Genomic DNA, 25,057 nt, shown 5'->3' with positions numbered 1-25,057 from the left:
TACAATTAGGGGCTACAGACTTGATCTTTATAGTAATTTCATTGTTTTTCTTCTTCAAATATATGTACATGTATAAACAGGTAATGTACATGTACAAATAAATGACTTAAAGTCATGCTTTCTTCAATTATTGCTCTACTTTGTTCCTGTCTTCATTCCATGTTCACTACAGTAAGTGTGCTTGTATATCATCTTCATTCATCACGTTGCCCACATTTCTCTAAACAGTCAATAAAAAATGATTCTCTAAACTACATGTACAGCATCCATCTTTACTTTCCATTAGTGGACTCATGAAATTTTAATTTCTGCCTGTAGGAATGAAAGAAGACCTCTAATTTGGCAAATTGCTGCATTTTTCTTGAAGCAGCCGAATAACAAACAATACTTTTCACTTCCTGTCGTCTTTAAAGGTAAAATTGAGTATGGGTCATAATGCGATTACATTGTCAGAGAATCTGTTTGAAAGCAATTGGGAAAGGTTGATTATGAAGTTCCTAAGAATTCCTGCTTATTGGAGGTTTCAGAATTATCAAAATGAAGAGAAAATGACTTGATCTTGCTGAAAATCACAAGCACTGCACACAGAAATGTGTATATGGGACCACACATTAATCTTTGGTACACACTTTGCACTTGGTAATTCTCAACATATTTTTAATATGAGGGCATTTGAAGAGTAATCCTTGTTGAGAGACATTTCTACATGTGTTATGTTCTTCCCAACCGACACATACAAAAAAAACAAAAAAGGCAGAGAAATTATTCTTCATCTTCTTTAGTTCTTAACCAGACCTCAACCTTCTCTTGAATACAAAGCTCCAGGTCACATGATGAGGGGCATCACAAAGGATCTTTATTCCACTGAATTATGGGTAATGTTTTATTCATTACTGAAATGAAGAGAAGAACCTTGGAGCGATGGATTCAGGTGACCAAGTTTTGTCTTCTTGAGTACCACTTGATATTTTGATCTACATGTACAGTAGGTCACATCCAAACTTGGAGGAAATAGCATACAGAAACAAAAACCTTTCTTGAAAGCAACATTGACTTTTGCAATTGTCATATCAAAACTGAATTGGTGAATCTACAAAGACTTAAAAAAACGAACAAATTAAAAAAAAATCTATCTTAGAAATTAGAAAATAAAATTGCCCAATATCGCTTTCCATCTCCTTGTCCAATACTGAGTGAATCCATACAGAAAGATGTGTTGTGAAACCAAGAACCAGGATGAACATGGAACAGGACTCACACAACTGATGTTTTCATCCCGAATAAATGTTTCAGCTATAAGATAATGAATGAATAAACATTTAAATAAATGTATTTCTTTAAACTATAAAACAGCAAGTCCATCATCATGTCATGTTAATTGCACTGTTTGAAGGATTATTATACCGTACACATACACTGTACAATGTACATTGTATACGTACAGTGTATCTTTATGTATAATATATTGTACCCTAATTGCCGGCGATAAGGCCGCACCCCCAACTTTGACATTTCGTAGAGAGAAAAAAAATAAACGGACCAAACAAAAAAATCGTAATTTTCTCATAGAACACTATTTTTCTTATAAACTGATACCACATTCATTAATAATCTTATATATTTACAAGAAGTTTACGTCATAAATGATCGTAATTTTAATAGCAGATGATGCAGATCTTCAATGATTTTTAAGCTAGTACTGTATCGCAGGCAGATTTGGTATCCTACGATGTACCCTACCACGATGTGCAGTGTAATACAAAATTGCGACTTCGGCTAAATGCGCAGTTACGTTCCATAACGGACCGGTCCCTTCTTTTACTTTTTTGGCGATGCAATGGTACGGACTTAGATCTAGATCTATCAGCAGATCTTTATTAGAAAAATAAGTTATGCAGTTTATTTTCGTCTTCATGTCAACAATGCAACATAAAATTGTGTGGAATTATTCTAGAAATGTCCTGTACTGGTTAAGTCCCAGATGTTTAAATGGACGTGCTGTTTTGACCGCTGAATTTTGTTGTTGTTGCGATAAGGCCGCACCCAGACTTTTTGATACTTTTTCTTCTGAAAATACTGCGGCCTTTACGCCGGCAAATACGGTACATGCACATGTACACTGTGTTCATCAATGTACATGTACATACACTGTATAGCAGGAGTAGCTTTACTTCAGAGTTCAGGTACATGTATACATGTATACTGTATGCATCAAGCAAGCCAAAGATCAAACTGAGCTGAAATTACAGCACTAACATCTCTTCAGGGTTAGCGGTAGCTGTTTTGTCATAATTTATAAACAGATACTTCTGTAGGTAAAGTACATTAATACGTGTACATGTATCTTCAGGCACTCGCATCAAGCAAAGCATCAAACCAAGTTTGAATATATTTGGCATTTCAGTGAATTGTATGAATTTGTAATAAATAAAATAAAAAAATTTAAAAAAACTGTCCAGGCCGACGCTTACCCGTGCCAGGGAGAGCGGCGGCCGCTGGCATGGTACAGTAGGTAAAAATGTTTCCCAACTCAAGCACTGTCAAACTCACCACTCAGAAACTGGGACCAAATGTCTGAATTTCTGTTTGGACTCTGAGGACAATGAATTATTCTGCCATCTTTGGTTTTTAAAACAGCAATGTTTACTGTTATTATTATTATTAAATCGGCGCCTTCAACTGCAACTCGAAGTAAAATTGCATGGGTTTTCGGCGATACTGGGATACTGCACCAGTGGTATGGTGGTGGCAACAACAAAAAAAATCCAAAAAATCCAAAAATCCAAAAAATAAACAAAAACAAACAAAAATAAACAACAACAAAAAATCAAAAAAATTATTAAAAAAACATGGCGTCCGAATATTTGAGTATTCGCTTGTAAGCCTGGGAGTGTACTCGGGTACCACATTACACTGTCATGAAAATGATTCTCTGGGCATGCAAGTACATACTGTACTGTACTGTACAGTACATGTATAGTTTGCAGGACTTGGCACATAAAATCAATGCAGCTGTAAATAGCTACAATTTTGTGAATTAATAACTTATTAACTCATGTTCAAGATCATCCAACCCTTCATATTTACATTACATGAGATTTAATTTTTAGTTAATGAGGAAACCAAATATCTTAGTAATTGAGAGTAGGTACATGTACACATACATGGAGATCAACAGATTTGAATGAATGTCACAAGCCCTCTGGATCAAATTCAATTCACTTGTTAAGGTAGTAAATGTCAGGTTATACATGTACATTGTAGGTTCCTACATGTACACTGTACATGTAGTGCCTATAGATACAACTCTCTGAGATTCACATTACAATCCATTGTACGGGTATGTGTAAATTATTGAATTAAGACTTACAAGCATTTTATGATGAATCAATCATGTCCTTTCCACTAGAGCTACAGACATGGAGATTGAACTTCTTCATCAAAATTTAATTTCATTCCCCATGATACAGTGTTTAATCAAAACAAAATTTACTGCATCTACACATGTACCGGTACACCTGTGGCTACTTTAAAATAAAGTACTTTTTCAAAATCTGTGTAAAGTCCATCCTAGTACATACTGTTCAGTATAGTAGGAAGTTTGAAGTGAATTTCTTTCAGTAAAATGATGCATTTAAAAAGAATTTGTGGAATTTCGAATCACAAAAAATACAAAAGAAAGTACTGATTGTGCATGATATTTAATTCCATAGCACGAAAAGGGTTTCCACAGGTCAATGCACTTGCTAGTGGAACCATTAAAAGGTGTTTACCGGTATAGTGTATTGTACTTGAGTACTACATCACCTGATTCATAGTAAGTAGTAATATTGTCACCTGACTCTGAAGAACTGAGGGAGGTGCTAGTGGATGCAGCCTTTTGTGTACAGATGTTTACTTTGTTGTTGTTCAATCAAAAAAATGTAATTGTCTGTATTTCTGTAAATTGAATGTATTTTCTGTATGTACATGTCCATGTACATATAGTTAACAAATAAAGTTTTAGGCTACATGTACGTAAAAATATATTCTTAATTACTTGTCTGGATTTTTCAAAAAATATGAGGAGGGGTTCCATGTTATTTGATAGATTTTCTGTACACAAGAATGTTATTGAGTAATTTCAAAACAAATTTTGTTTATTTTATTTAAATTTTTATACTGGTACATAATTATACTAGAGGCTAAAAACAAGGAGAAATTGCAATGTGTACCGGTAAATGATTTGTTTTGTTTACCACATTTCAATCAAATTTAAAAGAATTTATGGAATTTAGTAAATCAATTACTATTATTGGTATTTGAATGTTTTATATTTGATTTATCAATAAAATATAAATGCAGAAACATCTGCTAAAAAAAAAAAAAAAAAAATTATTTAGCACAATTCAGCCCTGTTTGTAGGCCTATAGCCCTATACATGTTCTCTTTGGAAGGATTTGATCTGCGCAAGCACATACAAACTACTAAGTGTTCATAACTTCATATCGATGTAAATGTATTTGGATATTTGGCATGAAATCAATATGCACAATATCAGTCATCAGTTTAACTGACTTGCTTTCGTAGTTGTAAATGCCTTCTCTGGTTCTACATGTCCAGTACACTGTACTGTATAAGATCAGACTGCCAGGGAATAGCATGAAATCAAATGAAAATGTTTGATGAAACTAAGTTATCCCTACATTACATTGTTGCAAATGGCTAACATTTACATTTTATAAAGGTCAGTGAAATTTATACAATACAGGTGTACATATATGTACATGTATATCATTTCACAAGCAACATTGCACCAGGGAATTGTAATACAGCTCCCTGGTTGCACTATACATGTACATGTATAATTGAGATAAGGACTGCATCCTGCTCTCCCTTTGTACTAACATGTAGTCACCGAAGTAGGCCCTCTGGGTGTGAAAAATAACATGGTTTGATAAGGCTCTCAACATTAAACAATGACTGGAACTTCCTGTGTCAACAATGTATGTGTAGAAGTACTTTCACACCATTTTAAGCCTTTAAGGTGCAGTACATGAACAAGTAACACTGTAGGTCTACAATCTATATAAGTTTCACTTTTGATCTTAAAAAGCTCAATGTTGACTAGTTAACTACTATATTTTGCTGGATACTACATGCATTTTAAATGTACTTAACTTCATAAATGATGACAATGCAGGTGCGGATCCAGGACTTTCCAATAGGGGGGGCCGGAAATTTGAAAATTGCGCAGACAGTTTTTCAACTCAACATGCCAATACTGACAAGGTCATATTAGAAGCACCATACCGGTATTTTTTTTTGGACATTTTCATCAGGGGAGGGGGGGGGGGGGGGGCTGAAGCCTCTTGCCCGAAAAAGTAATTTTCTGGTTTCACAATTCGGCTAGTGAGCGAAGCGAGCGAGCAAAAATTTGAGGATAATATGTATTTTGTGAAAGTGTTATTTATCATCAAAATACACGAGAAAAGATATAACAAATTCATATTAGGGCAGCTCGCTGTCCCCTCCCCCCCCCCCCCATTACGCGCGAAGCGCAGAAGCTTTAATGTTCATGGAATTATTAGAGAAAGAAGAGGATTCGTTGAACCCTTCTCGGTTGTTAATCATTGTCTGAATTCAGTTTCCATACCCCCTCCCGTGCGAAGCGCGGAAGCTTTGACGTTTCATTAAATTATTAGAGAAAGAAGACGATTCGTTGTACCGTTCTCGGTTGTTAATCATTGTCTGAATTCAGTTTCCATACCCCCTCCGGCGCGAAGCGCGGAAGCTTTGACGTTTCATTAAATCATTAGAGAAAGAGTACCGTTCTCGACTCTTAATCCTTGTATGAATTGAGTCCCCCCCCCCCCTTCCCTCTCCCGCGCGAAGCGCGGTAGCTTTGACGTTTCAATAAATTATTAGAGAAAGAAGACAATTCGTTGTACCGTTCTTGATTCTTAATCATTGTCTGAATCAAGCTTTGACGTTTCATTAAATCATTAAAGAAGAGTACCGTTCTCGACTCTTAATCCTTGTCTGAATTGAGTTCACCCCTCTCCCGCGTGAAGCGCAAAAGCTTAACGTTTCATTAAATTATTAGAGAAAGAAGACAATTCGTTGTACCGTTCTCGATTCTTAATCATTGTCTGAATTCAGTTTCCATACCCCCTCCCGCGTGAAGCGCGGAAGCTTTGACGTTTCATTAAATCATTAGAGAAAGAGTACCGTTCTCGACTCTTAATCCTTGTCTGAATTGAGTTCCCCCCTCTCTCTCTTGCACAAAGCGCAGAAGCTTTGACGTTTCATTTAATTATTAGAGAAAGAAGACGATTCGTTGTTCCGTTCTTGGTTCTTAATCATTGTCTGAATTCAGTTTCCCCCCTCCGCGCAAAGCGCGGAAGCTTTGACGTTTCATTGAATTATTAGAGAAAGAAGATGATTTGTTGTACCATTCTCGACTCTTATTCCTTGTCTGAATTCAGTTTTCCCCCTCCCGCGCGAAGCGCGGAAGCTTTGACCTTTTATAGTGTAATGAAATTATTAGAGAAAGAAGATGATTCGTTGTTCCATTCTCGACCCTCAATCCTTCTCTGAATTCAGATTACCCCCTCCAGCGCAAAGCGCAGAAGCTTAACGTTTCATTAAATTATTAGAGAAAGAAGACGATTCGTTGTACCGTTCTCGATTCTTAATCATTGTCTGAATTCAGTTTCCATACCCGGAAGCTTTGACGTTTCATTGAATCATTAGAGAAAGAGTACCGTTCTCGACTCTTAATCCTTGTCTGAATTGAGTTCCCCCCTCTCCCGCGGCGCAAAGCGCGGAAGCTTTGACGTTTCATTGAATTATTAGAGAAAGAAGATGATTCGTTGTTTCATTCTCGACTCTAAATCCTTGTCTGAATTCAGTTTTCCTCCTTCCGCGCGTAGCGCGTAAGCTTCTGACGCTTCATTAAATTATGAGAGAAAGAAGATGATTCGTTGTTCCATTCCCGACTCTTAATCCTTCTCTGAATTCAGTTTTCCCCTCCAGCGCAAAGCGCAGAAGCTTAACGTTTCTTTAAATTATTCATTAAATTTATTCATTAAATTAGAAAATGATTTGTTGTCCCGTTTTAGACTTGTCAAAAATGTTTCTTTGTCTGCTTCTTTTTTCGTCCTACATGTATGTCCTCTTACTGCCCCTACCGCCCCTAGCTACGCATGCTTTAAAGGGAAAATGAAACAATCATGATTGTGATAGCATACAATTAGGTCAGTAGAAATGAAAGGGGAAAAAAAATCTATGTATACACCAACCATGAAATAATCGCGACCGGGAGCGTCATATATCTTAGTTTTGTGTTATCGGGCGAGGGCCGGAGCGGAGCGACCAAGCGAGATTTTGCAATGTAGAATGCTGAAATTATGCATTCTAGAAAATCCTTTAGTCCAATATGTACGTTCTTTCCGTTACATGTATATTTCTTTCTAGCTATATATCTAAATTTCCGGGGGGACGTGTCTCTCTATCGGGCCCAGGATCGCCGCCGCTGTCCATTATCACTATGAGTTCAAATATAAGCACAAGCGAGTTGGTATGAGCTGAATCCAAATGAAGGGCAAAATAAGAATTGTGAAGCGGCTCTACCGTTAATTTAAAATTTGACTGTGAAGTATATAGCTTCTATTTGAAAGACATCCAAAACATTGTGCCCTTTTCAATTTTTTTCAAAAAGCAGGGGCTGTTTGTAACGTTTAACTTTGAATCCGTGGCTCGAGATTATATGCGGCCGGCCCGGCCCCCTCTATTCAATAACGTTTCCCAAGCCTTCTGGAATGACCCCAAATCTCCCGATTACAGTTTTTCCCTTATTCGTCGTTACTGTCACTTAGCGCCATTTCCTTGTCTTTCCCCCTTTCTCACCCGACTTTTCTCTTCCCCTTCCCACCCCCCCCCCCACCCACTCAGTATTATCTAGGGTATGCGCATTTATGTTCCCTCTCTTAGTTTGAAAGCACCCCTTTATCTTCGGTGTGTAGAGTCAGTGCGGGCTGGATTTGTGTGTATTACGGGCCGGACTTTGTTGCGTGAAAAGTAACCCTTCATCGGAAATTTTGGGAACACAAAATCGGTCCCTCCGACCCCGGAGTGGGAGTGAGGTGGGGGGGGGGGGGGGGGGGGGAGGATCTTCTTCTTTTTTTTTCTTTCTCTCTCTCTCTCTTCTTTCTTTTCTCTTCTCTTTTCTTTTCTCTTCTCCTTTCTTTTCTCTTCTCCTTTTTTTCTCCTCTTCTCCTTTTTTTCTCCTCTTCTCCTTTCTATTTTTTCCTCTTTTGTTTGCGCTGCCAATAGGGGGGGCCGCGGCCGTTTCGGCCCCCCCCCCCCTGGATCCGCCACTGCAATGTACATGTAGATGAATATGTCCATTCCTTAAACAAAGTTTAAAGCACTAATTTTATGCACATGAGTTACAAAATTACACATGTACAATGTACATGTACATATATGTACTTTCAGACAATTTTTCATTCAGGGGACAAAAATTGATGAAAGAATAATATTATTCTTCCTAAATGATGACAGATACAATTTAAACTAACAGTTTACATAAATATATTTCATTAGCATGTATATGTGTCGCTTCATAGATGTGGACTGGAGTCCACTATAAAAGAACAAGAAGGAAAGAGAAGCTTGTCCCTGGAAAATGTATCAAAGTCTAGGCAGGTTTAGGCCTATCCAGCTATTACAGATGTACATGAGGATTTTGATCGCAGCCATACAATATAATAGATTTGTGCCTGCAAATAAGCTTGGAAGTGCTCAGGAAATTGTTACAATGTATGTCAGTAACCATGATGACAATCGTCTACTGACCTATATATGTTTAAGGCCAAATTATGGCAACTCTCCTTTCTCACCGCTAAAAAATTCACAAAGGCCTGATCTGTACATGTACATCATGTACTGTAGGCCCTATGTTCATGTACAGAAACTATACCCTGTTAAAGTTGGGGCTTTGATCGGATCGGAAGATCGGAGCGACACCCTGGCACCTTTGATCGGTATCGACAAACAGTATAGACTATAGGTTCAAAATTATTATTATTATTATTTTGTTCTTTTTTTTAAATCTTTTTTTTTTTTACCGTTGTAATTTGAAATTTTGAGCACTCTGATACCTAAAATCACTCATACCTTGGATAATTCTTTCATTTGAAGTTGTTGTAGTTAATGTTTGAAACTATTTTGATGCCGATAAATGTCAAAAATTGAAAAATTCCGAAAATGTGAAAGTTTTGGGCCATCAAATACTAAAAAAACAATTACAGGGATGTACATGAAACACTTCTTTTTCTTCTTCTTTGCTGTAAGTACAGGCCACCATCGGGTATCGGGTGTATTCTTGTGATGATTGAACACAAATCAATGTAGCCTGCTGAGAGTCAAGAGGGCATTAACCTTATAATAGGGTGTCTGAACGATTTTTCAATTTTCAATTTGGGATCGTTTTTCACCATTTTTGTTTGATATTTGAATGAAAAATGTTATCAGAATAATACATTTCAAATTTCAAGTCTCACCGATGTTTCTATCAAAAGTTACAGCCCCTCCAAGACGCTGGTATATTCATATCATTTTGGTCAAAATCGACGAAAAAGACGTCCACGCAGAGTGATGTTGTTTTGCTAAATTTAGCCAAACAGCTGTATCGCGCGATATGCAAGCGTATGCATATCGTACGCATGCTGCTAAGCCAATCCGCGACTTGCAGCTTGAGCTACGCTGTCTCCGCGACATGTGCCATTGACTAGTATGGTTGGCGTTCGTCGCACAATAAACCCGGAAGTGAATGCACGTTATAGTCAATGGCAATATCGCGGAGATGTCTCCGCGATATTGCCATTGACTATAACGTGTATTCACTTCCGGGTTCTATGCCGCGAATGGCCACCCATACTTGAATTTGGGGTTTCGTTCGTACGCGGAGATGTTACGCGATGTAACCATGGTTTGGACTGAGCGGAGCGCACGCCCCCTAATTAGCTGATCCACCAAATAGCGAGAAGGGTATTTTTAAACTGTTATCAGTTGTGATCCCTGGGGGCTAGCGAAAAAATAAGCACATAGAATTGTTCCTTAGGACTGGGACTACTTATCGATCGGGGCGTCATATCTCAAAAGTGACAAACCTCAGAGTTAGCCAGGACACAATGTTTCAATTGCTGTTTTGACCAAGATATTTTTAGAATTTCGGGGGCTACGCCCCTTGGGAAATATTGGAATTCACCTGCTCTTTCATATGACACCTCATTTATTGATTATCACCTTCAGGATCACAACAGATAAAGGTTTGAATCTCGAATTGAAAAAAAAAAATTGACTTTTTTTGCATGGTCGCGCAATGCACGTAGACTGCATAGGGATGCGTGTAATCTCTATGGGAAGAATTTTAGCACACAACATCGGGTGCGCGATCAGACACCCTACTTATAACTAGATTTTACAAAGAGAAAATCCCCTTCCTGAGCTCATCAGTTTCAGTTTCAGTTTATTTTCATATTTCACATGTTGTATAATACATCAGTATATTTGGCATGTTACATTTTGTACTCATTTTAGGATGCGTTTATACAAACAAAAAGGATAATAGACTTAGTTGTATAAAGGAAGAAATATGATGGAGCCCAAAGAGTTGCGATTGATCCAAATCAATCGCAAGTCTTCAAATCCATCACAAGTTTGAAGTCTCCCATCTCTAATGTACAGCCATAGATGCGATTGATTTCAATCGCAAATAAGTTGCGATTAATAGCAACTCTTTATTTTTAAAGTCCAATAAAAAAAAATATAAAAAAAATAAAATAAAAAATAATATTGCTAGATCTAGTAACGTTTCGTGCGCCACTGCAACACTTTGTCAGGTGATAAATATTGTATTAGGCCTAAAGCAAGCGTATTTTTATACTCATACGGGTTGACCGGCGGTCAAATAATCGATCAATAATTAGTACAATAACGGCCCGTTGATTGGTTGAGCACCCGTGTGCGAATAGGCCTTGCCTATATTTTTTTTTAAAACATGGTCTAAAAATAACATTACAACTAACATCCACATCAATCATCATCATCGGTTCGAGGAGCAACACAACAACTCAACAATCTCTTGGCCTTGCTTAATTAAAGAATTGGACAAAGATCTAGGCCTATACCAGAATTCAAAGCAACCACATCCATCCAATCAACAGTAGGCCTACACATTCATGACACTGCTCTCCATTGTCTTTGGTTAATACACACCTTCTGCAATCACCTCCTCGACAGAGACTTGCAATCGGCCGACCGTGTAAGAACGGCCGAGCAGCGACGAAAATTTCTTCTTCATGCCTGATCTCAATCCAGTTTACTCCTTTCTCAGTAAATCAATCTCACAGCTCTATCCATGTAGTCTTTAAAAATACATCCACACGTCGATATGATCTGATCAGCTACAACATAAGTTTATTTGTGACTGGTTGTGGAATAAATTCCACGTTCAGTGGCCCGACATAGGCGTGGATTATATGATAAGCTAGATAGATGTCGAGCGAAATAAATATGATAAGAGAGAACGTGTAAGAGAATCGCCCAAGAGACCTGTGTCAACATGAAAAGCGCAAATGCGGTATAGATTCTAAATATTCGCCCCTCGAGCATACACGACTCGTATCAAATTAAGATTTTTAACAAGTTCTCAACATGATGCGTCCCTAAACATTCACTTGTTTTTGTTTCATAAAAATAGCAGTAATAAACTACTTCAAGTTCAAGATCAAGTTCAAGTTTAAGTTTATTCAAACCAAATCAAACATAAACAATGGTACAAGATATATAACAGCAAGGAACACAAGAATGATAGGAGTTTGGGACCCAAGTGAAACACAGCTTGTGAACGGGGCCCCTTTACACAGTAGACTATAGATTAGGTATAATTATAATGGCAAGGAGTAACATATTTACGAGTATAACTCATGTGTATGTAACAGCAATGTAACAACAAAACATGCAGTTGAGTATACCCCCCCCCCCCACCCCCCAATTACAACACTACACAAACACACTCACACACACGCACACACACATAACGTACACTTCATACCTGGCTACCTCATATCTGATAGCAATCTGTCGAAAAGATGTTTTTTACAAGATATTTTAAACCAAGACAATGTAGTACTACTAATTATATTATGGGGTAACTTATTCCACTTTTTAACACAAACAGTTCTAAATGATTTTAAGGCTGTATGGGTCCTGGCGTATGACTGATGGATAAGGTTACTCTGACGAGTATGATAATGATATATTGGAGAGATTGACATTTAAACATAAATATTAAGCAATTAAGAGATACCAATTAATCAAAAGGCAAAATATGTAGTTGTGACCCCAAGCAATATTACAATACATAAAATGAGGCATAAACTTAGCAATATAACAACAAATTATTTCAATCTGCTAGACAGCAGAAATCCAGATTTACACCAAAATTGTTTAGTTTTTCAAGTTCTGGGTTTTGTCTTTTAATTTTCTTCGATGCTTATGTTGAAGATACCAGTAGCCAGAATTAATTACAAATTTATTGTTACCCTTTTAGTGATGGTTCTGCCTAATCTTAAAATAGTTCATGTATTGCAAAATCATTAATTTATAAATTACTCATGAATTGTTAATGCATTAAGAGCCACAAATAATTTTTTTAAAAAGGCCTTCAATCATTTTGTTTTGGTAATTTTATTTTTATTTGTAAAGCAAGACATTCGGTATTGACAAATATGCATAGTACAAAGGATATGATAATGTTAAAAATACAACAACAAAAATTACAAGATATATGACTTGTTATTGTACAAACATTTCTAGGATGTGATAAATGCATCTATTAACTGAGCACTAAATGGTATAAACGTTATACCAATGTACAGGGCACTAAATAGTATACATATTATACCAACCAACAGGGCACTAATTGTATGTTATACCAACCAACAGGGCACTAAATGGTATGAATGTTATACCAACCTACAGGGCACTAAATAGTATAAATGTTATACCAACCTACAGGGCACTAAATGTTATGAATGCTATACCAACCTACAGGGCACTAAATGGTATAAACGTTATACAAATCTACAGGGCACTAAATAGTATAAATGTTATACCAGTGTACAGGGCACTAAATGGTATAAACGTTAAACCAATGTACGGGGCACTAAATGGTATAAACGTTATACAAATGTACAGGGCACTAAATGGTATAAACGTTATACCAACGTACGGGGCACTAAATGGTATAAACGTTATACAAATCTACAGGGCACTAAATGGTATAAACGTTATACCAGTGTACGGGGCACTAAATGGTATAAACGTTATACCTACATACAGGGCACTAAATGGTATAAACGTTTTACCAACCTACAGGGCACGTAACATACAGGGCACTAAATAGTATAAATGTTATACCAGCCTACAGGGCACTAAGCGGTATAAATTGAGTGCCCTGTAGGTTGGTATAACGTTTATACCATTTAATGCCCTGTAGGTTGGTATAACGTACAAGTACAAACTAAAAAACTGATTAAAGATCAATAGATTTGGCAATTACAAACTTAAAACAACTGATAAAAGATCTGGCAATTACAAACTAAAAAAACTGATTAAAGATTAAAATTTTCTGATGTACAATCCAACACGGTCAAGGCACTAACTGGTATATGTGTCAGGGCACTGTTATATAACGAACAACAACTGAGCACTAGCTAAAATAAAATACAAATTATGCCATCAATGTATAACCTATAAAATTTCATACTCCTTGGCTACCAGCTATCAAAATAAACGAAATATGAAAGTACAAACTAAAAAAATGATTAAAGATCAAAGGTATCTGATGTACAATCCAACACGGTCAAGGCACTAACAAGTATAAGGTATATTGTATGAGAACTTGTTATATAACAAGACAACTGAGCACTAACTGGTACATGTATATTTACTGGGCACTAACTGGTAGTCTCATACTATTTGAAATAAAAACCAAGTTTGTGTATTGTAAAAATGTTTTAGCGTTCAGGCAAAGAATTTACATTTCATAACAAGATATAAAAATAATTAATGGAGCAATGAATCAACTTACAACAACTACCAATTAGATATAATCTTGTATTAATTAATCACTAAATGAATATTCGTCCATTCGCAACAGTTGTGGATCTGTGATTTCTGTCTCTCCTTCTTCTGTCTCTCCTACCTCTGTCTCTCCTTCCTCTGTCTCTCCTTCTTCTGTCTCTCCTACCTCTGTCTCTCCTACCTTTGTCTCTCCTTCCTCTGTCTCTCCTTCTGTCTCTCCTACCTTTGTCTCTCCTACCTTTGTCTCTCCTTCCTCTGTCTCTCCTTCTGTCTCTCCTACCTTTGTCTCTCCTACCTCTGTCTCTCCTACCTCTGTCTCTCTATTTTTGTAAATATTTCTTAGCTTTTTTTAGAAGTAAAATGGGGGGGGGGGGGGGGGGGGGGCTTGATCTGCCCCTGCTACGCATGATACCCAAAACACTGGATTGGCAAACTTCCTCGCCCTTACCCTGTAGTTTCAATCAAGGCAGACAACAAAACACTTTGCCATCTCCTTTATCTGACAAGGAGTTAATTTTAATCATCACCCCCCCCCCCAAAAAAAAAAATATGATTCATGATTTTGATTTCCCAAGAGGTAATTATGATTGTTTGGTTTTAATACATTTAAATGGGGGGGGGGGGGGGGGGGGGGGGGTTACATAACATTAGGTCAATATTGAACAATTTAAAGAAGTCATTTTTTCAGAATTGTTTAAGAGGGAATTAATAATAAAAGCAAACATTTGCAATCTGTTTAGCATTATAAGGTTATTCACCATTATTGTCCATGTCATCCAGTTCGGTATCTCCTTCATTTGTCAAAGTCTCTATGAAAAAGTTCGCCAGCTCCTTGTGGTCTTTTATGAATAAAACCGTCTGCGTAATTGGCTTTGCGGAGACCACCACTGCAAACTGCACCGCAGCAGATGGCTGATTGTCTGTCAAAGAAAAAGAAAATAATTACTTATAAAATCTCCAGTTCCATGAAATCAAAGATTGAAACTAGAAAATAATGTGTTCTGGTGTACAACTTTATAATTGGCAACTAATCCTGATACTATTCAGAGGTTTCAAAGGGTCAAATTAGAATAGAATTGACCCTAGTCATATCTGTATGCTCACTATATGTAGAAATTTGGAGAAACAAAACAGTGACATTGTGAGCAAATTTGATTTACAAACCTACAGGTTCAAACAAATTTCAAAAGAAATATCAAACTAGCAACTTTAACCATCTCTGTGATTCCCCATAAATAGAAATGAATTTACCAAACCAAATATTTGTCAAACCTTAAATTTTGCTTAACCTGTTAATTAAGTATATTAGCAGTATAACTATAAAGCTTTCTCAGAAAACTTGGCTAACCGATCAATAAAAATCACACAATTCTGACAAGAAGTGAAAATTCATTCAAAATACTATATAAAGTAACTAAGGTGTACTGGGGGAGGAAATAACGAAGTTTGGATATTACTCCGGCACAGCGAGACACTTTAGTACATACATTATCAAGATGTTCTTTCCATGATAAATATTCATCAACCGTAACACCAAGAAATAGCACATGTTGACTATCTGTTGACCACCAACAACTAAGGGATGAACATTTTCAGGGATTTTCCTCCCTCTAGACCTAAATACTACACATTGAGTTTTACCAGTATTCAATAACAGTTTTTTTTACAACAAAACCACGTAAAGAGTCTACAAATTTCAGTATTAGCTGACTGCATAAGAGAGTGTACATTCCTATGAGAATATAACAAACATGTATCGTCAGCAAAAAGAGAATATGTAAATAATTGAGATGAATTAATAATATCATAAATGTAAATCAAAAACAGCTATGGGCCAAGAACAGATCCCTGAGGTAGGCCTACACCATACTTCACATTGCTAGATTGAGACTTGGCACCATTAACGACAACAAATTGTAATCTATTTTCCAAATAACTTTTAAACCAATATGCTATACCTCGAACACCATAATGTTTGAGCTTTCTTAAGAGTATATCATGATCAATTGTGTCAAATGCTTTTGACAAGTCTAAAAATATACCAAGGCAATAATTCCCGCTTTCAATTGCACATATTATTGTATTTATCAAATTTAAAACACCCATAGTAGTGGAGCAATTTTTACGGAAGCCAAATTGCTGGGGATCAAAACATCATTAAGAAGCAAAAACTCATTTAATCTTTTATAGACTAATTTCTCAATAATCTTTGAAAATTTTGGTAACAAGGCAATTGGTTTATATTCTCAATGCATTTACTTCTACTTCTACTCTCAAAGATTTCTTTGAATCTAATTGAATTGATTGGATCAAAATCTATTTTAACCAAATTGTCATATTTCCTTCTATATTATTATTAGATCTCATAAATAGTGGCGTTACTGGCGTATATATATATCTAGATATATAGGGATTATATTGCGCCCGGGGGCGTCATTTTTTCGTACCACGGCAAACCGAGATTAAACTCGCGAGGTTAACCTGCGCATGCGCACTCAAAAAGGAAACCAGCGCATGTGCAAGTGGAATCCGGTAGGGAGGTAAATAGGGTGATAGTTATTATACAAATGAAATTGTCATCAACTCATCGTCAACTCAATCGGTAAGGACAGCATGTTACTAATAGAACTTTGGAATTGACGTGAGGGTTCAAATCTCATTTTATTTAGTTTTTTTTTGCCTTTATAAATTTATAAATAGTGAGGCAAAGCAATAAATAATATCAAAGTCGAATTGTTTGTGATGTCTTTGCAAGCTTCCATAGCTTAATATGTATGAAAATAAGTTCATACTGGAATCTGGGCTCGCCGTGGTACGAAAAAATAAGTGCTCCCGCGTCGTAAAAGGTATGTCAGTCCTTGAGCGAAAACTCGCTATTACCATTTATTCGGGAGCACCCCTCACTTCACTAATGTTAACTTGTTCGGTTCAAGATGTTAACACTTTCTGATGTTAATGACTTTAAAAAATATGCTGATGAACTACTTGTACTCCTTTGTTGAGGAGGAGGGGGTGGCCCCTAAACAACAAAAAAAGAAGGAAAAAAACAATATGAAGACAAAAATGTTTAAAAAACACGAGTTAGAAAAGCATAGCCGGGAGTCGAACCGAGTACATCTGCATTGTGAAGCGTTGCCTTATATTTGTGCTTCACTGTTATTAACTTGTTCGGTTCAAGATGTTAACACTTTCTGATGTTAATGACTTTGAAAAATATTCTGATAATCTACTGGTAATCCTTTGTTGAGGAGGAGGGGGTGGCCCTTAAACAAAAAAAAAATAAAAGGAAAAATCAATCGGAACAAAAAAATATTTAAAAAAACACGAGTTAAAAAGTCATAGCCGGAAAATCGAACCGAGTACATCTTTATTGTGAAGCGATGTCTTATCCACAAGACCATTTGTGCTTCACTGTAATTAACTTGTTCGGTTCAAGATGTTAACACTTTCAGATGTTAAAGAATTTGAAAAATATTCTGCTAAACTACTGGTAATCCTTTGTTGATGAGGAGGGGGTGGCCCCTAACAAAAAAATATTTAAAAAAACTCGAGTTAAAAAGTCATAGCCGGGAATCGAACCGAGTACATCTGCATTGTGAAGCGATGTCTTATCCACAAGACCATTTGTGCTTCACCGTTTATAACTTGTTCGGTTCAAGATGTTAACACTTTCTGATGTTAATGACTTCAAAAAAAAAATGCTGATAAACTACTCTTACTCCTTTGTTGAGGAGGAGGGGGTGGTCCCTAAACAAAAAAAACAAAAAAAGAAAAATCGATCAGAAGAAAAAAACTGCTTCAAAAAACACGAGTTAAAAAGGAATAGCCGGGAATCAAACCGAGTACATCTGCATTGTGAAGCGATGTCTTATCCACAAGACCATTTGTGCTTCACTGTTATTAACTTGTTCGGTTCAAGATGATAACACTTTCTGATGTTAATGACTTTGAAAATTATTCTGATAAACTACTGGTATTCCTTTGTTCAGGAGGAGGGAGTGGTCCCTAAACAAACAAAATAGAAGGAAGAATCAATAGGAACAAAAAACTGCTTAAAAAAACACGAGTTAAAAAGGAATAGCCGGGAATCGAACCGAGTACATCTGCAATCTGAAGCGATGTCTTATCCACAAGACCATTTGTGCTTCACTGTTATTAACTTGTTCGGTTCAAGATGTTAACACTTTCTGATGTTAATGACTTTAAAAAAAATGCTGATAAACTACTCGTACTCCTTTGTTGAGGAGGAGGGGGTGGCCCCTAAACAAAAAAAATAGAAGGAAAAATCAATCGGAACAAAAAAATATTTAAAAAAACACGAGTTAAAAAGTCATAGCCGGGAATCGAACCGAGTACATCTGCATTGTGAAGCGATGTCTTATTCAAAAGACCATTTGTGCTTCACTGTTATTAACTTGTTCGGTTCAAGATGTTAACACTTTCTGATGTTAATGACTTAAGAAAAATATGCTGATAAACTACGAGTACTCCTTTGTTGAGGAGGAGGGAGTGGCCCCTAAACAAAAAAAAAATAGAAGGAAAAATCAATAGGAACAAAAAATATTGAAAAAAAACACGAGTTAAAAAGGCATAGCCGGGAATCGAACCGAGTACATCTGCATTGTGAAGCGATGTCTTATCCACAAGACCATTTGTGCTTCACTGTTATTAACTTGTTCGGTTCAAGATGTTAACACTTTCTGATGTTAATGACTTAAGAAAAATATGCTGATAAACTACGAGTACTCCTTTGTTGAGGAGGAGGGAGTGGTCCCTAAACAAACAAAAAAAGAAAGAAAAATCGATCAGAAGAAAAAAACTGCTTCAAAAAACACGAGCTAAAAAGGAATAGCCGGGAATCGAACCGAGTACATCTGCATTGTGAAGCAATGTCTTATCCACAAGACCATTTGTGCTTCACTGTTATTAACTTGTTCGGTTCAAGATGTTAACACTTTCTGATGTTAATGACTTAAAAAAAAAATGCTGATAAACTACTCGTACTCCTTTGTTGAGGAGGAGGGGGTGGTCCCTAAACAAACAAAAAAAAAAAGAAAAATCGATCAGAAGAAAAAAACTGCTTCAAAAAACACGAGTTAAAAAGTCATAGCCGGAAAATCGAACCGAGTACATCTGCATTGTGAAGCGATGTCTTATCCACAAGACCATTTGTGCTTCACTGTTATTAACTTGTTCGGTTCAAGATGTTAACACTTTCTGATGTTAATGACTTTAAAAAAAATGCTGATAAACTACTCGTACTCCTTTGTTGAGGAGGAGGGGGTGGCCCCTAAACAAAAAAAATAGAAGGAAAAATCAATAGGAACAAAAAAATATTAAAAAAAACACGAGTTAAAAAGTCATAGCCGGGAATCGAACCGAGTACATCTGCATTGTGAAGCGATGTCTTATTCAAAAGACCATTTGTGCTTCACTATTATTAACTTGTTCGGTTCAAGATGTTAACACTTTCTGATGTTAATGACTTAATAAAATATGCTGATGAACTACGAGTACTCCTTTGTTGAGGAGTAGGGGGTGGCCCCTAAACAAACAAAAAAAGAAAGAAAAATCGATAAGAAGAAAAAAACTGCTTAAAAAAACACGAGTTAAAAAGGAATAGCCGGGAATCGAACCGAGTACATCTGCATTGTGAAGCGATGTCTTATCCACAAGACCATTTGTGCTTCACTGTTATTAACTTGTTCGGTTCAGAATGTTAACACTTTCAGATGTTAAAGAATTTGAAAAATATTCTGATAAACTACTGGTAATCCTTTGTTGATGAGGAGGGGGTGGCCCCTAACAAAAAAATATTTAAAAAAAACTCGAGTTAAAAAGTCATAGCCGGGAATCGAACCGAGTACATCTGCATTGTGAAGCGATGTCTTATCCACAAGACCATTTGTGCTTCACTGTTATTAACTTGTTCGGTTCAAGATGTTAACACTTTCTGATGTTAATGACTTCAAAAAAAAATGCTGATAAACGACTCGTACTCCTTTGTTGAGGAGGAGGGGGTGGTCCCTAAACAAAAAAAACAAAAAAAGAAAAATCGATCAGAAGAAAAAAACTGCTTCAAAAAACACGAGTTAAAAAGGAATAGCCGGGAATCGAACCGAGTACATCTGCATTGTGAAGCGATGTCTTATCCACAAGACCATTTGTGCTTCACTGTTATTAACTTGTTCGGTTCAAGATGTTAACACTTTCTGATGTTAATGACTTCAAAAAAAATGCTGATAAACTACTCGTACTCCTTTGTTGAGGAGGAGGGGGTGGTCCCTAAACAAAAAAAAAAAAAAAAGAAAAATCGATCAGAAGAAAAAAACTGCTTCAAAAAACACGAGTTAAAAAGGCATAGCCGGGAATCGAACCGAGTACATCTGCATTGTGAAGCGATGTCTTATTCAAAAGACCATTTGTGCTTCACTGTTATTAACTTGTTCGGTTCAAGATGTTAACACTTTCTGATGTTAATGACTTAAGAAAAATATGCTGATAAACTACGAGTACTCCTTTGTTGAGGAGGAGGGAGTGGTCCCTAAACAAAAAAAATAGAAGGAAAAATCAATAGGAACCAAAAAATATTTAAAAAAACACGAGTTAAAAAGGCATAGCCGGGAATCGAACCGAGTACATCTGCATTGTGAAGCGATGTCTTATCCACAAGACCACTTGTGCTTCTCTGTAATTAACTTGTTCGGTTCAAGATGTTAACACTTTCTGATGTTAATGACTTTTAAAAAAAATGCTGATAAACTACGAGTACTCCTTTGTTGAGGAGGAGGGGGTGGCCCTAAACAAACAAAAAAAGAAAGAAAAATCGATCAGAAGAAAAAAACTGCTTCAAAAAACACGAGTTAAAAAGGAATAGCCGGGAATCGAACCGAGTACATCTGCATTGTGAAGCAATGTCTTATCCACAAGACCATTTGTGCTTCACTGTTATTAACTTGTTCGTTTCAAGATGTTAACACTTTCTGATGTTAATGACTTCAAAAAAAAATGCTGATAAACTACTCGTACTCCTTTGTTGAGGAGGAGGGGGTGGTCCCTAAACAAAAAAAAAAAAAAAAGAAAAATCGATCAGAAGAAAAAAACTGCTTAAAAAAACACGAGTTAAAAAGGCATAGCCGGGAATCGAACCGAGTACATCTGCATTGTGAAGCGATGTCTTATTCAAAAGACCATTTGTGCTTCACTGTTATTAACTTGTTCGGTTCAAGATGTTAACACTTTCTGATGTTAATGACTTAAGAAAATAATGCTGATAAACTACGAGTACTCCTTTGTTGAGGAGAAGGGAGTGGCCCCTAAACAAAAAAAAATAGAAGGAAAAATCAATAGGAACAAAAAAATATGAAAAAAAAACACGAGTTAAAAAGGCACAGCCGGGAATCGAACCGAGTACATCTGCATTGTGAAGCGATGTCTTATCCACAAGACCATTTGTGCTTCACTGTTATTAACTTGTTCGGTTCAAGATGTTAACACTTTCTGATGTTAATGACTTAAGAAAAATATGCTGATAAACTACGAGTACTCCTTTGTTGAGGAGGAGGGAGTGGTCCCTAAACAAAAAAAATAGAAGGAAAAATCAATAGGAACCAAAAAATATTTAAAAAAACACGAGTTAAAAAGGCATAGCCGGGAATCGAACCGAGTACATCTGCATTGTGAAGCGATGTCTTATCCACAAGACCACTTGTGCTTCTCTGTAATTAACTTGTTCGGTTCAAGATGTTAACACTTTCTGATGTTAATGACTTTTAAAAAATGCTGATAAACTACGAGTACTCCTTTGTTGAGGAGGAGGGGGTGGCCCCTAAACAAACAAAAAAAGAAGAAAAATCGATCAGAAGAAAAAAACTGCTTCAAAAAACACGAGTTAAAAAGGAATAGCCGGGAATCGAACCGAGTACATCTGCATTGTGAAGCAATGTCTTATCCACAAGACCATTTGTGCTTCACTGTTATTAACTTGTTCGTTTCAAGATGTTAACACTTTCTGATGTTAATGACTTCAAAAAAAAAATGCTGATAAACTACTCGTACTCCTTTGTTGAGGAGGAGGGGGTGGTCCCTAAACAAAAAAAAAACAAAAAAGAAAAATCGATCAGAAGAAAAAAACTGCTTAAAAAAACACGAGTTAAAAAGGCATAGCCGGGAATCGAACCGAGTACATCTGCATTGTGAAGCGATGTCTTATTCAAAAGACCATTTGTGCTTCACTGTTATTAACTTGTTCGGTTCAAGATGTTAACACTTTCTGATGTTAATGACTTTGAAAATTATTCTGATAAACTACTGGTACTCCTTTGTTGAGGAGGAGGGAGTGGTCCCTAAACAAAAAAATAGAAGGAAGAATCAATAGGAACAAAAAACTGCTTAAAAAAAACACGAGTTAAAAAGGAATAGCCGGGAATCGAACCGAGTACATCTGCAATCTGAAGCGATGTCTTATCCACAAGACCATTTGTGCTTCACTGTTATTAACTTGTTCGGTTCAAGATGTTAACACTTTCTGATGTTAATGACTTTAAAAAAAATGCTGATAAACTACTCGTACTCCTTTGTTGAGGAGGAGGGGGTGGCCCCTAAACAAAAAAAATAGAAGGAAAAATCAATCGGAACAAAAAAATATTTAAAAAAACACGAGTTAAAAAGTCATAGCCGGGAATCGAACCGAGTACATCTGCATTGTGAAGCGATGTCTTATTCAAAAGACCATTTGTGCTTCACTGTTATTAACTTGTTCGGTTCAAGATGTTAACACTTTCTGATGTTAATGACTTAAGAAAAATATGCTGATAAACTACGAGTACTCCTTTGTTGAGGAGGAGGGAGTGGCCCCTAAACAAAAAAAAATAGAAGGAAAAATCAATAGGAACAAAAAATATTGAAAAAAAACACGAGTTAAAAAGGCATAGCCGGGAATCGAACCGAGTACATCTGCATTGTGAAGCGATGTCTTATCCACAAGACCATTTGTGCTTCACTGTTATTAACTTGTTCGGTTCAAGATGTTAACACTTTCTGATGTTAATGACTTAAGAAAAATATGCTGATAAACTACGAGTACTCCTTTGTTGAGGAGGAGGGAGTGGTCCCTAAACAAACAAAAAAAAGAAAGAAAAATCGATCAGAAGAAAAAAACTGCTTCAAAAAACACGAGTTAAAAAGGAATAGCCGGGAATCGAACCGAGTACATCTGCATTGTGAAGCAATGTCTTATCCACAAGACCATTTGTGCTTCACTGTTATTAACTTGTTCGGTTCAAGATGTTAACACTTTCTGATGTTAATGACTTAAAAAAAAAATGCTGATAAACTACTCGTACTCCTTTGTTGAGGAGGAGGGGGTGGTCCCTAAACAAACAAAAAAAAGAAAGAAAAATCGATCAGAAGAAAAAAACTGCTTCAAAAAACACGAGTTAAAAAGTCATAGCCGGAAATCGAACCGAGTACATCTGCATTGTGAAGCGATGTCTTATCCACAAGACCATTTGTGCTTCACTGTTATTAACTTGTTCGGTTCAAGATGTTAACACTTTCTGATGTTAATGACTTTAAAAAAAATGCTGATAAACTACTCGTACTCCTTTGTTGAGGAGGAGGGGGTGGCCCCTAAACAAAAAAAATAGAAGGAAAATCAATAGGAACAAAAAAATATTAAAAAAAACACGAGTTAAAAAGTCATAGCCGGGAATCGAACCGAGTACATCTGCATTGTGAAGCGATGTCTTATTCAAAAGACCATTTGTGCTTCACTGTTATTAACTTGTTCGGTTCAAGATGTTAACACTTTCTGATGTTAATGACTTAATAAAAATATGCTGATAAACTACGAGTACTCCTTTGTTGAGGAGGAGGGGGTGGCCCCTAAACAAACAAAAAAAGAAAGAAAAATCGATAAGAAGAAAAAAACTGCTTAAAAAAACACGAGTTAAAAAGGATAGCCGGGAATCGAACCGAGTACATCTGCATTGTGAAGCGATGTCTTATCCACAAGACCATTTGTGCTTCACTGTTATTAACTTGTTCGGTTCAAGATGTTAACACTTTCTGATGTTAAAGAATTTGAAAAATATTCTGATAAACTACTGGTAATCCTTTGTTGATGAGGAGGGGGTGGCCCCTAACAAAAAAATATTTAAAAAAAAACTCGAGTTAAAAAGTCATAGCCGGGAATCGAACCGAGTACATCTGCATTGTGAAGCGATGTCTTATCCACAAGACCATTTGTGCTTCACTGTTATTAACTTGTTCGGTTCAAGATGTTAACACTTTCTGATGTTAATGACTTCAAAAAAAAAATGCTGATAAACTACTCGTACTCCTTTGTTGAGGAGGAGGGGGTGGTCCCTAAACAAAAAAAACAAAAAAAGAAAAATCGATCAGAAGAAAAAAACTGCTTCAAAAAACACGAGTTAAAAAGGAATAGCCGGGAATCGAACCGAGTACATCTGCATTGTGAAGCGATGTCTTATCCACAAGACCATTTGTGCTTCACTGTTATTAACTTGTTCGGTTCAAGATGTTAACACTTTCTGATGTTAATGACTTCAAAAAAAATGCTGATAAACTACTCGTACTCCTTTGTTGAGGAGGAGGGGGTGGTCCCTAAACAAAAAAAAAAAAAAAAAAAAAAATCGATCAGAAGAAAAAAACTGCTTCAAAAAACACGAGTTAAAAAGGCATAGCCGGGAATCGAACCGAGTACATCTGCATTGTGAAGCGATGTCTTATCCAAAAGACCATTTGTGCTTCACTGTTATTAACTTGTTCGGTTCAAGATGTTAACACTTTCTGATGTTAATGACTTAAGAAAAATATGCTGATAAACTACGAGTACTCCTTTGTTGAGGAGGAGGGAGTGGTCCCTAAACAAAAAAAATAGAAGGAAAAATCAATAGGA

The 25,057-nt window shown here is 36.5% G+C and overlaps 1 protein-coding gene across 2 annotated transcripts in view; it reads right to left on the bottom strand.

The window, feature by feature from the left end:
* LOC753735 (BMP-2-inducible protein kinase) overlaps nucleotides 1-11,587 on the bottom strand; it is a 67,261-nt gene extending 55,674 nt beyond the window's left edge. For both annotated transcript variants that reach the window (XM_030979034.1, XM_030979035.1), the window contains exon 1: nucleotides 11,266-11,587. In XM_030979034.1, coding sequence (XP_030834894.1) covers nucleotides 11,266-11,350 — 85 coding nt within the window. In that variant the 5' untranslated portion in view covers nucleotides 11,351-11,587. The remainder of the gene's footprint in view (nucleotides 1-11,265) is intronic.
* Nucleotides 11,588-25,057: the final 13,470 nt, after the last annotated feature.

This window comes from Strongylocentrotus purpuratus, unplaced genomic scaffold (assembly GCF_000002235.5).
Source record: "Strongylocentrotus purpuratus isolate Spur 01 unplaced genomic scaffold, Spur_5.0 spur5_scaffold_10, whole genome shotgun sequence".
In the NCBI taxonomy this organism is placed as follows: Eukaryota; Metazoa; Echinodermata; class Echinoidea; order Camarodonta; family Strongylocentrotidae; genus Strongylocentrotus; species Strongylocentrotus purpuratus.
The sequence above is the reverse complement of the archived record's forward strand: the minus strand, read 5'-3'. Positions and strand labels throughout refer to the sequence as shown.